A 13,412-nucleotide genomic window follows, 5' to 3' on the forward strand; every position below is an offset into this window, starting at 1 on the left:
ATAACGTGGAAAAAATCCTTTCTGAAGGTAAATCTGAAGTCTATCAATTTGAAGGGTTTCCTGAGAAGGAAAGCACTGTTTTTAGTAAGGCGTTAATAGGCTTTCAGAAACAGCAAAAACAGGTACTAGATTCTAATTTATATTGTCCTTCACCTGATTGCTAAGCTAAGAATTATAGTCGGTTTTGTCTACTCTTCAGTTGCAACTTAGGAAATTCAGTTTCTGTGCTCACGTCATTTCTGCTGTATGAGGATAACCAGACATTTTGCAAAGTTATCACTCTTAGCATTGGTTACTTAATAGCACTCTAGTTATGTATACATGTATACAAGTTAGGGTTAGAGACTTAAAGAAGAGAGATTTTTTTTTTCCTTTTTACTGAAAATTAAACTGTTTTTGTTTAAATGTACAACAATGGACTGAAACCGGAATGTACATAAAGACACGATAAAATGTTTTCTTTGTTCAGTTTGGGTAGCCGTGATGGTGCAAATAGTGCCACGGGTTTCTTGGCATTAAAAAATCTTAATATCTGATCAAAAAGGAATTGTTAGTAACAGTAGCCTTATTATAAATTGAATCAGGGTTGGTCATAAAACTAAAATAACACAAACAATTTCATTTTGGTGGCTTAAATGATTCTTCCAAAAGGTTTTTTTGATTTTTTTTTAAATTGTATAACTTTGCATGTTGTTATACGTTTGTTCTATTGTTTCCTTGAATTACCAATTAATAATTGTATTTTACAAACTCATTGATCTTTGTTTTTTCCTCAGGAAGTGTCACTACAGCAGACTGCACAGCCTACATCAACAATAGTTCGTCCAGCATCGCTACAGGTTCCTAATGTACTGCTTACAAGTTCTGACTCAAGTGTTATTATTCAGCAGGCAATACCATCACCAACATCTAGTACTGTTATTACCCAGGCTCCATCCTCTAACAGACCAATAGTGTAAGTTATATAAATCTCAGTCAAGTTTCTTACAGCTTCTGAAACTATTTTTTCTTGTTTACTGTCCGTTACTGTTTCTATAGTTAATGTACGACTTTGAGGTGCTTTAGTGTAATGTGGTGCTTCACAACATACAAAATATACAATTTTCACTACATGTGAAATATAATTCCATGTTTTCCACATCACTAAGTTCATATTTTTAATTGCTAAATAAATATTACATTAGAACTGTTTTAAAATAGATATATACATATATTTATATAATATAAAAGCTTGTTCTCTTCTCAGGATAAGTTTTCTTTTATATACATCATTCCTTTTTCAGTCCAGTTCCAGGTCCTTTTCCTCTGCTGTTACATCTTCCTAATGGACAAACCATGCCTGTTGCTATTCCTGCATCTATCACAAATTCTAATGTGCATGTCCCTGCTGCAGTTCCAGTAAGTAAGCATGATGCTATATTAATTTGAAAGTTTAGCAGGTTTGCATAAGTGCAGCATAGAACTTTAAACAGCTGTTTTGGCTTCAGAGGGTAGTGCTGTCATATGCTCTGTATTATGATAACATACTCAGGTTTTCTTCATTTTTATACTTTATCTGGTCAGCTTGTTAGACCTGTCACCATGGTGCCTAGTATCCCAGGAATCCCAGGGCCTTCCTCCCCACAGCCAGTGCAGTCTGAGGCTAAATTGGTAAGTGAAAAACTCCATTATTCCTCAAGAAGACTAACTTGAGAAATTAATTAAATTCTTTTGCTTTTTAAGAATGGCTTTAGTTTTCTTTTGTTAGTCTAAAGTCTGCAAGTACAAATTTAATAAAAACAGAAAAATACCTGCAATTATTTTATAGTTATGTCAGATTCCAGCATGTTAGTTCTGTTGCTAACAGTCATTTTGGTCTTTTTTTTTTTTTTATTATTCTTTTAAGTGAACTAGATTTTCAACTGAACTCGTTCTTGCTTTTTGTATAAAAGGGTAGGAAACAGTTAATATAAAGACAAGATAAGTAGCTTTTCAGTGATGAACGTCACCTTCAAAGAAGCAGAATATAGTTGCTCCTAAATAATGTGATGTTAAAAAAAAAAAAAAAAAAAGGAAAAGAAAGTTTTATGTTTTTTGGTCTGTATTTTTATCTCAAATATAGATCATCTGGCAAGTTTTTTTCTGTGATTAGCATTACAGGCATACTTAAGAAATTGTGTTGTGTGGAAGTTGTTTCTGTGGTGTATTGGGTAATTTGGTAAAATCATGACTAAAACAGGCAGAGGCTTTTGAAAAAAAAAGTTAGTGATCACATAAGGTGGTAATTTGAATTAACTTGAAAAAAAACCTGCTACATTAAGTAGTTGCTTTGCTGTTTATTGCTGTCTTTTTTTTTTTTTTCTTTTTGCTTGTTCCAACTTTTCAGAAGCAATAGAAAACTATTATTAAACAATATCAACAAAAACGTATCGACAAAATGCTTGTATCTGTTCTCTGGAGTAATGGGGTACCAGTATAGTGGGAACACTAGTCCACATTCACCACGTACTAAAAGTATTATGAAGTCATCAGTGAACTGACTCTTCCTAATTCTGTCAGGTTGTCCTTCATTTTCTTCCTCAGTTGAACTTTTAAAATAGTGTAGAGAGGGACAGAAAGGATAAAGGTCTGTTTCTGTGCATCCTTGTAACCCTTGGGCTGGAGTGAGGAATATCTTCATAGCTGAGAAAATGTAAATGTAACCAGGTCTGAAGGGGTGAATTTATCTTAAATGTGGGAGGGAAGAATGTAAGAAAGTGAAAATGAGAACTCTGCCCTGCCCTGCCCTGCCCCACCCCTGCTGGCCAGAAATTGCACATTTAGAGTTAGACATGCGTTAAGTTTTACTTTGTGAAATCAAGGAGAAAGTAGCGTCTCCTAAGTTGGGAAGGAAATTAGGTTCATACTGAGTGGTCTGTTCTTATGGAGCTTTAAAGAGGAGAAGGAGATACATGCATGTGGTAAATACTTTGATCTCACGTTGGAAGAATCAGTCACTCAAATGCAAAGAAAAACAAAGATCATTAGACTTAAAATTTGACAGTCTCATTAGTCGACTCGTTAGAATTTAGCTAATATATGCACTTCAGTGATTGCCTATCTTTTTTTAAATGAGACTGTAAAAAGTGTATTTGCAGTATTTCTTATTTCCCTCCTTGTCTCCTAATAGAGAACATGAACAGAATTCAAGAATATCAGAATTATGTGTATTTCTTTTGCTCATTTACTTTTATATAGTGCCTATTCACAAAAATAAAAAACTTAATTTCTTATCACTACTAAAATAAAAGCAATTTAATGAGAAACTTAATGTTTATGCAGAAAAGCTTCCAAAAGAAAGACTAACTCACTATGCCATGTAATACATTGTTCGTATATATGTCATGGTTTATTAACTGCAAAGTTCCATTTAATCTTAAAAATTAAACTTTTGGTGATGCCAAATCCATTTTTTCACATACCTCTTGAAAAAAATTTTGCTTGCTACATACTAAGTTCTGCAAAGGTGTGGTAATCAGTTTCGTTTTCATTTGTGCTCTTGGCTATGCCAAAAGAAGGCATCTTTTTTTTGCAGCTGCTTCTTTACTTTTTATTTCATTAATAATTCACTTCTGAAGGTGAAATAAAAGCTATTTTATTGAATTAAATTTAATAACCAAACAAACGATGTATTGGCTGATGGAATAGATGTTCCGTCTATGTAGAGGAGACTGTAATTTTGGACTTACTGGTAAGCTTTAAACAAAGACGAGGCGGGAACACTTCTTACATTCTTTGGTGTACCATATTCTCCCTTCTGCTTTATTTTGGGATGAAGTCTGTCAGCTTAGTATTCTTACTGTCTTTTGAGGAGAAAACTGAATGGAGGGAGCTGTGATATTCCTTTCTCAGTGATCAAGGCCCAGGAGTCAGGACTTTATAGATCTTTGGAATTGACTTGGATGTTGCATTTTTATTTATTATTTATTAGTTGGAGATTTTCTGCTGTTCTTTAAAGATACATATTTTTAGTCTCTCAGATTTTTTTTCATATTGCATTATCAAATGTTGAAATACAATTTGTAACAAATATATATATACACAAAAACCATGCTCAGACAGTTTCCTAACGTCCTCAGATGTTCAGGTAAGATTTATAATGTAGGGGATACAAAATTTGTAAAGCTTATGAGTTGCGTGTGTTTGTTTTTAACTCCAGAGGGTTTTGTGATACAGACTTCTGGTCATCATTGTTTGCATCCTTCCTTTCTCTCAAGACTATACTTTCCTATATACACTTTTCCTATATCATTATATACAGTATTCTGCATTTCCTGCTGTCACATGTGTGACAATACTATTTCAAGGTATTCTTAAGACAGATCTACCTGCTTCAGAGATTCTGAGTAAAGTTCTTGAACCACTTAAAACAACATTTTTTTTATATTTTTTTTTACTTGAAAATGCAATTACCCCAGATTGCTGGATTGTTGCCAGATATAGAGCTGTCATAAGTAGGAGTCACAAGTCTGTATGTTTTGGATGAAACACCAGGTACAAACCAGGAAGGGAAACAGATACTTACCTTTGTTTGTACCTTGTGCCTTTCTTTACAGAAGCCATCTCTGCAGTTCATTTCTTGCATGACTCTTCAAGGAGCTAACATATTTTAGTTTTGTTACCAGAAGAGTAACCTGTACTTTGATTTCATTCCTCATCTCAGTTATGTTTCTCTCTTACCTGTTTACAAAAGGCTACTGTAATATAGACATAAGATTTTTTTCTTTAAGGTGAAGGCAGGAACTTTGACCTTTACAAAAATAAAATTAGAGATTGCAGTGCTATTATTTTCTAATAGTTATGGTGATTAATTATTTAAATGTGGGTTTGGGCAACATAATCTCTACATGTTTATTAATGTAAAAATATCACAATTTTCTTCCATATTGATGAATTACTTGTGATTTGCATATACCAAATTGTATATATATAACGCCCTGCGGTTCTATATTTAAAACCATGAGTGAACTTCAGTAAAAACAAATTGACATTACAATTTCTGAAAGCTAAAGCGTAAAATAACTGGCAGACTTGTTTGGTAATGGGCATAGGACACCTTCCTGGAGCACATTTTCAGGCACTGTTAACTACAGTTTTGAAAGTGTTTGGATCCTTTTCCTCCTGTTGCATGCAGAATTCAAGTGAAATATGGTTAGAGATTTCATTCAGGCACAACTGCCTTTTACTGGTATTATTTTGAAAATATCTTTATATCTTGTACTGAGAGTGGCACAGAATAGGAGTGAAAATGAGTTTCCAACTTTTTCAGAACACTTAAAATAAATTATCTGTTTTTATCACTATTCTTTATTTCTTGTGTCAGAGGTACTAAATTCTACATACTTCATTAAAATCAAACACACAGATCAGTTTTGTGGTATTTTAGAGAGACTCAAAAGTAAATGTAATAGTTCTGTTTAACAAAAAATGTTTTCAGATAAGGAGGGGATCGTAAGGAATTGGAACAGATGATTTTTAAAGGTCCCTTCCAACCCGGATCATTCTGTGATAAGGATGCATAATTCTAAGTATTACAGACTTGCTTCTAATCAGTTTGTGAGAAGATCTGCTTTCCATATATGAGCCATGAACTATTGCTAGTTGTAACACATCCCTGTTTTTTGAATGTATGGATTGTGGATGCAAGCTTAACGTTCAGACCCTTCTGCATGGATTGCAGAAGTTTCTTAAGAAATTAAAAAAATGTTTTAACTTTCACTGAGTGTTCCCCCTACCTTCTCTTCCCCATATAAAACCTTTTGTCACAAACTGAGAAATACTTTGCACACAGTGGGCAACCCAGAGGCTTTCTGCAGGAGGTTTCTACTGAGAACTGACAGAGGGCAGCTTGGCAAATGTTCAGAAACCTACATTAACTTGCTTGAGCCTGGCATGGGACCTTGTGTTCAGCAGAATTCTTCTGACCTGTCTCTCTGCATGCCGAGCTAATCAGCAAACACCTAATGAGCCTACTCTAAAGAAACAGACCCTCTCACAACCTACTTCATTTTCATATGTTCTCTGGGGGTGGAGAGACAAGACTTCATAAGGACTGATGATGCTGCAAAGACCACAATAATGATAATTAACTTGCTGAATTTAGAAGATTATGCTGTTAATTAGTTGCAAAATAAAGATAAGTAATAGAGCAGCAGATGGTAGGATAACACCCAGGAGAAGGAGGGTTATTACTCTGATGAGCTTTTGTGGCAGATATGAAATATGGATCTGAGTTTTTCATAAATTGTTTCTGGAGAATATTGTCTTGTTTCTGTGAGCTCTTGATGGAATGATCTAGCCCTACCAAATTTTGACAGATGCGGTGAGGATTTGTTTTCAAGGATATACATGAACAATAAAACTTTGCTAATAAAGACTTTAAAAGCTATTAAGTTATCTGAAAATACCGCTTTTAGTTTGCCTCTAATAGGCAAATAATGTCAATCTTTGGTTATCATAATTTCCTCGCATATTAATCATTACATACGTTTATTCTAATATTTGTTTCAATATACTTGATTTATAAAACCGAGATTTCCATAGTGTTTGGCGTGAATATCTCCCAACTCACAGGAAGCACAACATCCATGTAGTATTTTACTACAGCATTGCCTTCTGCAATAGGAATCTTTTAAAATGCATTCGTTTAATATCTTCTTGTGAGAATCTGTAAAAATACTTGATTTTCACAGTATTTCCATATTTGTGGTTAGTTCTAATCCTAACTATTGAAACTTCAAGTTTGAAACTGTGATATAAAACTAAAGCCAATTATTTTGCATTAGTTTCCAGAGAACCCACACTTAGATTTAACAATCTAATTTTCAAAATGAGTTTATTTACTTTGAAATGTACAAAACTGTATTTTTAAAATGTTATCATTAGTGTGGAAAGTCCTATTTCAGCTGTTTGCGCATCCATTATGCCCGATACGTGTTAATAATGTTAATAGTATTGTGGTATTGCCTTCACTTCTGCTACTTCCAAATGAAACGTACAATAGATACATTTAATAGCATTGAATTCCTAATTTTTTTCTTTAACTTTGCAAATACTTTTGTAATGCAGAAAGGAAGAGGTAGAAAGAATAGACCTAGACAATAAGTTACTTGCCATATTTGGGGAAAATGAAAAAGCAAAGCCAAAAACCACCCAAGTGCTAATTTTATTTCATCTCCCAAATTTTCTGAATTGGACACTCTTTTGCTAAGGAAATGGACATGAAGAATGAAACTTTCTAAAATAGCTGGCTTTAAGTAAATACTATAAAGTATTTCTAACAGTTCATGTACTTTGTTTTTGTTGTGGAGGATGCTTATATCAAGGCTTGCTCATAGAGCCACAGGCAGAGTTGAACAGGCACACTGGCTGTACTGATATGGTGTAAATGTTTGTGCTCCAGTGCCATGAAGTTAGAAGTTAGCCTGTTGTTACTGAATTTAGGTATCTAGCCCATTAAATTGGATGGAATCTACTGTTTTTACTTCTCATGGCAGTGGAAGAGAAGACTGCCTGTATATAATAAGTTGCTATGTCGTGGCTGAGTAATTTTTGGTAGATGTAACTTTTCAGAACCTGTTGATGTCGTGGCTTGAAATAGAAAGCATGCCCTTAAAAGCCTCAGTAGGAGTTGAAATACAGACAACATAACTAATTTGTTATAACTCCCTAGTCTTTATTTTGACTGTATGCTTTTTGTGTCCTGCTAAAGGGCAAGTTGTGATGCAAGAAATACAGCTGAAGTAATTCAGATAGTAAATGAAAATATATAGTGAAAAAAACAGGTGCTAACTTATGGAAAGGATATTCAACAAAACATTAAATACATTGTATTTCCTTTTTTTTTTTTAAAAAAAAAAAAAAAAAAAAAAGTGATTTGCAAGTGGTGTGTCTCTGTGGTAGTCCTGGTAGTAATTATGGAAATTATGCCATTTAATGACCAGAATTAGTTTGAATTCTAAAAGGCGAGGAATCATCAAATCAACCTTTCCATTTTTGTACTTAGATCATAGAGCTTGGGTTTAGTAATTTTGATTAAAAAGAAAGCACTTGGTCCTTTCTGCTCTTGTTTAGCTGAAGACAGGGACTGAGTTTTTTTGTTAGGCGTTTTTCTGAGGTGAGTTAGGAAGGTACAAGGAAGGTATAAGTTGAATGCTGTGAGTTTGCTTTACTGCAGTAAAGAAAGAGTTATGAGGTATCTGTAGCATTAGGAATTTCAGTGTACTGTTTGCATGCTAAGAATTTCAGTTGTTGTTTTTTTTCTTTTAAACACATTTTTATTATCCATCTTTTAAAAATTTTTAACCATCTTTTAAAATGGTGCTATCTTACCCTGAAGTCTGCAACTATTCTAAATTCCTTTAGTTCAAGTTGAGCACTGGGGGAGTTGCTGTAAATTTCTTGTGTTCGTTTCTTGTTCTTGGAAATTTATAAAGGTGATACAAAGTGAAGTGTGGAACAAGACTTAATTAACACTGAATTTTTATGTACACTTTTGTGTTCAGAATTATTTCAGTGCTGCTGCAAGATCAATTATTACAAACATTTCAGTGTTTAGAAACTGCCATCATTGTGAGTTACACACATAATGTACACCTGTTCTCTTTTCCTATGTATATTAAGTCCCAACCAGCATTATTTAAGAAAGTTTTGGCAAGTCTGTAGGCAAACTAATGTCTTATCCCAGTACTTTAACCATCAAAAAACAAACAAAAAAACCTCCCACAACCTTACTGTCTCTATACTTCTATATTGTTGGCTTTGTTGTTTGAAAATATAAGATGTTTGAAAACCAAAATTCTCACAATGCATGGGGAAAAGTGACCTATAGAAGTCACTGCTTGAAGCTTCCCTACCAGCAAGCCAGCAGAGGAATTTTAGGATTTTAATGATTCTCTGTGTAGTCTTCAAATGGGACGTCTGCTAGTGGGTGATTACTTGCACCTTTCAAATATAGAGAGTCAATTTTCCATATCACAGACACAGTTTGTTTGCAGTTCTGGCAGAGGTGGATTTGCAATCTGTTGTTTTAATTGTAAAACAGGAGCCAGGGAAACCTGTCATGGTAGGAGAGAGCTGTCACTGTATTCCAGTGGCTTAATTGCTGAGAGCTGTTGGAATGCTGTAGTTGATAGGGTGTATCTACATAAATGGATGCAAAGTCCTCTGCTTATTTTGAGCTGGCCAAATGCAGCCTATCTCTAGCATTATCAAGATGCTCTATTAATAGTTAGTACTTTGTCAATGTTTTGTTCATACTCTAAAACATGAGGATACAGGAGTTCATCAAAAGAACAGTTAAATGTTGCTGTTAATTAAAACTACACACAAATGTATTTGGCGTAAAGGATGTGGTAGAAAATGGTTATTTTTATTGAATTCTCAAAAATTAAAGTAAGGAATTGAAATTTGTTAGTCAGCTTCAAACCAAAGTATCATGGCTTACTGAGTACTATGCTGGTATTCCTGCTACCCTCGGGGTTTCAGGTAATTTTATGCATGTCATTACAAGCGTAATACCAGTTTCAACAATTATTTGTTCTTTGCTTTCAAGTCACCTCTTTGTGGGCACAATTCAGGCAGTTTTCTGTTTACTTCTCCATGCAGCATACAGTCCTGTTCTTTCTGAGATGCTTTCATGATGCTTGCAAGTTGTCATCTGCTAGTAGGTGTATGTCTAGATCACTGTTGAAAGCCTGTAAAAAGGCATACAGCTATTTTAGAGATGGAGCTCCTGTTGGCAAAGTGAAAATAACTAATAACTAACATACATCATAACTCCTCAAGTGATGCTATAATTGTTACAGTATTTCCATGATGTGGGGGAAAAAATGTGTTGTTGTTTTTTTTTCTTTCAGAGATTGAAAGCAGCCTTGACCCAGCAGCACCCTCAGGTAACAAATGGAGACACTGCCAAGGGACATCCAAGTGGGCTGGTTAGGACTCAGTCAGAGGAACCACGACCACAATCACTACAACAACCTGCAACTTCAACAACTGAAACACCGGTATGACAACACAGTGCACGTGTACTTTCTGCCTCCTTCACTGTATGGAAAATAGATCTTTTTGCTAAAATGTTGGCAGAATCTCAGTGTGTAGTTATGCAGCAGACTGTTTTTTCTTGGTGTATTTTATCTGCTTATGACTATACATAATTTTGAGAGGTTGCTAAGTCTCTACTGGGTGTGTTATCCTGGTGTATTACATCAATATTTCTGTAGCAATAGGATGTTTGTTGTAATGTCCTTAAATATTTCTAGAACGTGTCATTCAAGATGACAATTTCGAAATAGTTGTTATCTGTTTGTTTGGATTTAGAACTGACTCCTGATTTCTGGAGTGCATTAACAGGAAATCTTGTGGTAACTGAAAACTGTACAGCTGGTTGATATATAATTGAAGAAAACTTAATTTATTTTGCATTTATATTGCATCTGTCTAATATTTTATGTCATAAATGCTCTTAGTGTTTGTTTGTTTGTTTTTTTTAACTGCCTCAGTGATCATGGTTGTGTTACTTAGTTTGAAGGCTCTTTTCTGCTCTGCTACAAGAATAGTTTCAGTACATCCTTCCAGGTGCTGAAAGGAGGGTTGTAAGGCTAGGGATGGTAGTCTTCTCCTTTTGGGGTGATAGATGAGAACAGGAGAATTAAGGACAACAGCTCTGACTCAGAGTAGAAGTGGGAACCCTGCTGGAGAAAAGAGCTATTTCCAGGAGTGAATCCTGGAGGACTGCAGCTGTTCTGCTTCTAAGAAACTTGTTGGAAAAGTGTTTCCTTAAGAAAGTGAATGGGTAACAGTAGAAGTAGTCAATATTTCTAAATAAAAGGCCAGTAAGACAAATGTGAAAGGTGTCAGTGTCTTTTCTCAGGTGACAAGTGATAGGATGCTAGGAAACAGCCTCAAGTTCCACCAGGAGATGTGTAGGTTGGACATTCGGAAGAATTTGTTCAAAGAAAGGATGGATAGGCATTGGAAGGGGCTGCCCAGGGAAGTGGTGAGTTGCCATCCCGGGAGGTATTTAAGAGACATGTGGATGTGGTGCCAAAGAACATGGCTTAGTGGTGGACTTGTAGTCTTAGGTTGACGTTCAGATTTGATGATCTTAAGAACCTTTTCCAACGTATGGTTCCCAATGATTCTGTAATACCAAATTTGTAAAACCTGTGTACCCTTGGCCCAGAAACCGAGGGACTGAACCTGTTTATGCCTGTAGCCATGGGTGTAAATTGCAGCTGCAGGGAAAGCATTTAGATTCTGAGATTGGTCAGTGTAATCAAATAATATATCAAAACAAATGTTTGGAGCAAAAGAGAGAAAAATACTAGCCGTTGGAAGATGATTTCCTTCATGCTATTTTCCCCTACTACCTGAAGTTTTTTAAAAGAATATTGTCATAATACTTTGAAGCAGCATTTTCAAAATGAAAAGATTGTTATAAACTTATTTTTTTGTTACTTAATATCTAGTATTAAAAAAAAAAATATGCAAGTGTGCTATTCCTAAAAATCTAATAGGAGTTCCCAGATTTTTTGTTACCTGTCTAGAATTTATGACAAATTGGTATGCCAGATGCTGTATTTGTGGGTTTGGTTTTTTAAGTTAAAACTGTAACTTTCTTACTGTGCTGTACTGAATGTACAGGTGTACATGTACAGCTGTGAAGATACCATATAGACAATTATGTTGTGTCTGTCCTATCTGTTGAAAGAATTTTAAGATCCATTATGTTGTTACCGTAATTCACTAAATCCTTGTCTAGGGTCTCTCTACACCTATGAAGGGAGTATAATGTATAGTCTAAGGTAATGAAATACTTTGATCCTGTCACTGTGTGTGGGTGGATATAAGGGAGGTTGGTGTGCAGTGGTGGGGAACATTACATTAACAAATAGGAAATTGCTGTTTGGAGATCTAGGGATCAGTAACTATCAGCATTGAGAGCATTTGTCAGGCAGTTTCTGTGTACTGGAAATAAATAATTCTGTGATATTTCAATTGTGATTAAGTTTTAGTGAAGGGTATTTGGGAAGAGTAAAGAGTAGAGAATATATTTCCTACCAAATCTAACTTTTCAAATTTATTATGGGTGAAAGGCTTCTAAGAAGTTGACTGTTTGTAAAGACTTTGTCATCATGTGTCATCAAAATTGGTAAAGAGAGAGACCATCTAAAGTGGTGTTGTTTCTGTGCTTTATTCGTATGTAAACGTCACATGAATTTAACTTCATGAAGTGATTGACATTTTAGTGCAATTTTAAACCAAAAATAAAGCCATAATTAAAATGTTAAATGTTAATGTTACATGGTAAGTAAAGAGTGTAAATACAGTGTAAATAAGTTTTTAAACCATAGTTATGCCAGTAAATTACATAGCTTTCCACAAAAGAAATCTGTATAACATGAATGTATGCAGAAGCGTTGTGAATGCTTTTCTCAAGATGTGCTGTGTATTTTTACTGGTGCTGCAGTTTGAGTTGTGAGTAGTATTACACTGACAACTTCTTTAATACTTCTTGTTGTTTTCAGGCATCACCAGCTCAGCCTACACCACAAACGCCAAATACAGGTGGTCGGCGAAGAAGAGCTGCTAATGAAGACCCTGATGAAAAAAGAAGGAAATTTCTGGAACGAAACCGGGCTGCTGCTTCCAGATGCCGACAGAAGCGGAAAGTCTGGGTACAGTCATTGGAGAAAAAAGCTGAGGACTTGAGCTCACTAAATGGCCAGTTACAGGTATGCTTTTTATTACAAGTAAAAATGATTAAACTTTACTATTCTTGGACAGTGATTCTGGATCAATGGAACTTAAAACTTTGCACAAAATCTGAAATATAAATGGCTTTATGGGTCGCATAAGAATTGAAAATTCAGTATTAAATTGAATATACCAGCAAAATAAAAATATAAAAGAATATTCAGATTTTTAAGATGTGTAAACTTTAGGATCATGCCCATTTATCCTTTATTCAATTTTAAATAACTTTCAGACGGTGATACTAAATTAGGATGACAAGATCTGTTGGAGAAAAGGTTTAATAGCCTATTTACCATTTTTACCTTAAAAAACGCCTTGCTCCTAACAATTTCTATCACAGTCTGAGTTATTTAAATATATTTGGGTTGATTTCCTTTGGTTCTTTTTAACTTCACTGTTTTTTCCTTTAAAGTGAATGTAGTGCTCGTGAAAGGTGCCAGATTGACATCACTGGAAACTGAAGGCCTCTTTTGTGCACAGAACAGGTACAGCACAGGCAGTGGCAGTGCAAATCTCACCACACTGCCTTCTGAGTGTGCATAAATCCTATAGGGAGGGATGTATACTGTAAGATCGTAGTCTAGTGTATGTTGCCAGTCATTTTTCTACCTCTTCTGAGGTTATCAGTCGTTGGA

The 13,412-nt window shown here is 34.9% G+C and overlaps 1 protein-coding gene across 9 annotated transcripts in view; it reads left to right on the top strand.

Moving 5' to 3' along the window:
* The window catches only part of ATF2 (activating transcription factor 2), a 55,563-nt gene that overhangs the window by 27,384 nt on the left and 14,767 nt on the right, over positions 1 to 13,412 (top strand). For 8 of the 9 annotated variants that reach the window (XM_084524595.1, XM_084524591.1, XM_084524590.1 and 5 more), the window contains 5 exons: positions 777 to 955; positions 1,284 to 1,398; positions 1,564 to 1,650; positions 9,876 to 10,025; positions 12,549 to 12,755. In XM_084524595.1, the coding sequence (XP_084380721.1) occupies positions 777 to 955; positions 1,284 to 1,398; positions 1,564 to 1,650; positions 9,876 to 10,025; positions 12,549 to 12,755 (738 nt within the window). The remainder of the gene's footprint in view (positions 1 to 776; positions 956 to 1,283; positions 1,399 to 1,563; positions 1,651 to 9,875; positions 10,026 to 12,548; positions 12,756 to 13,412) is intronic. The other variant, XM_084524597.1, reaches the window with a different exon arrangement.

This window comes from Aythya ferina (assembly GCF_964211825.1).
Source record: "Aythya ferina genome assembly, chromosome: 6".
Taxonomy (NCBI): Eukaryota; Metazoa; Chordata; class Aves; order Anseriformes; family Anatidae; genus Aythya; species Aythya ferina.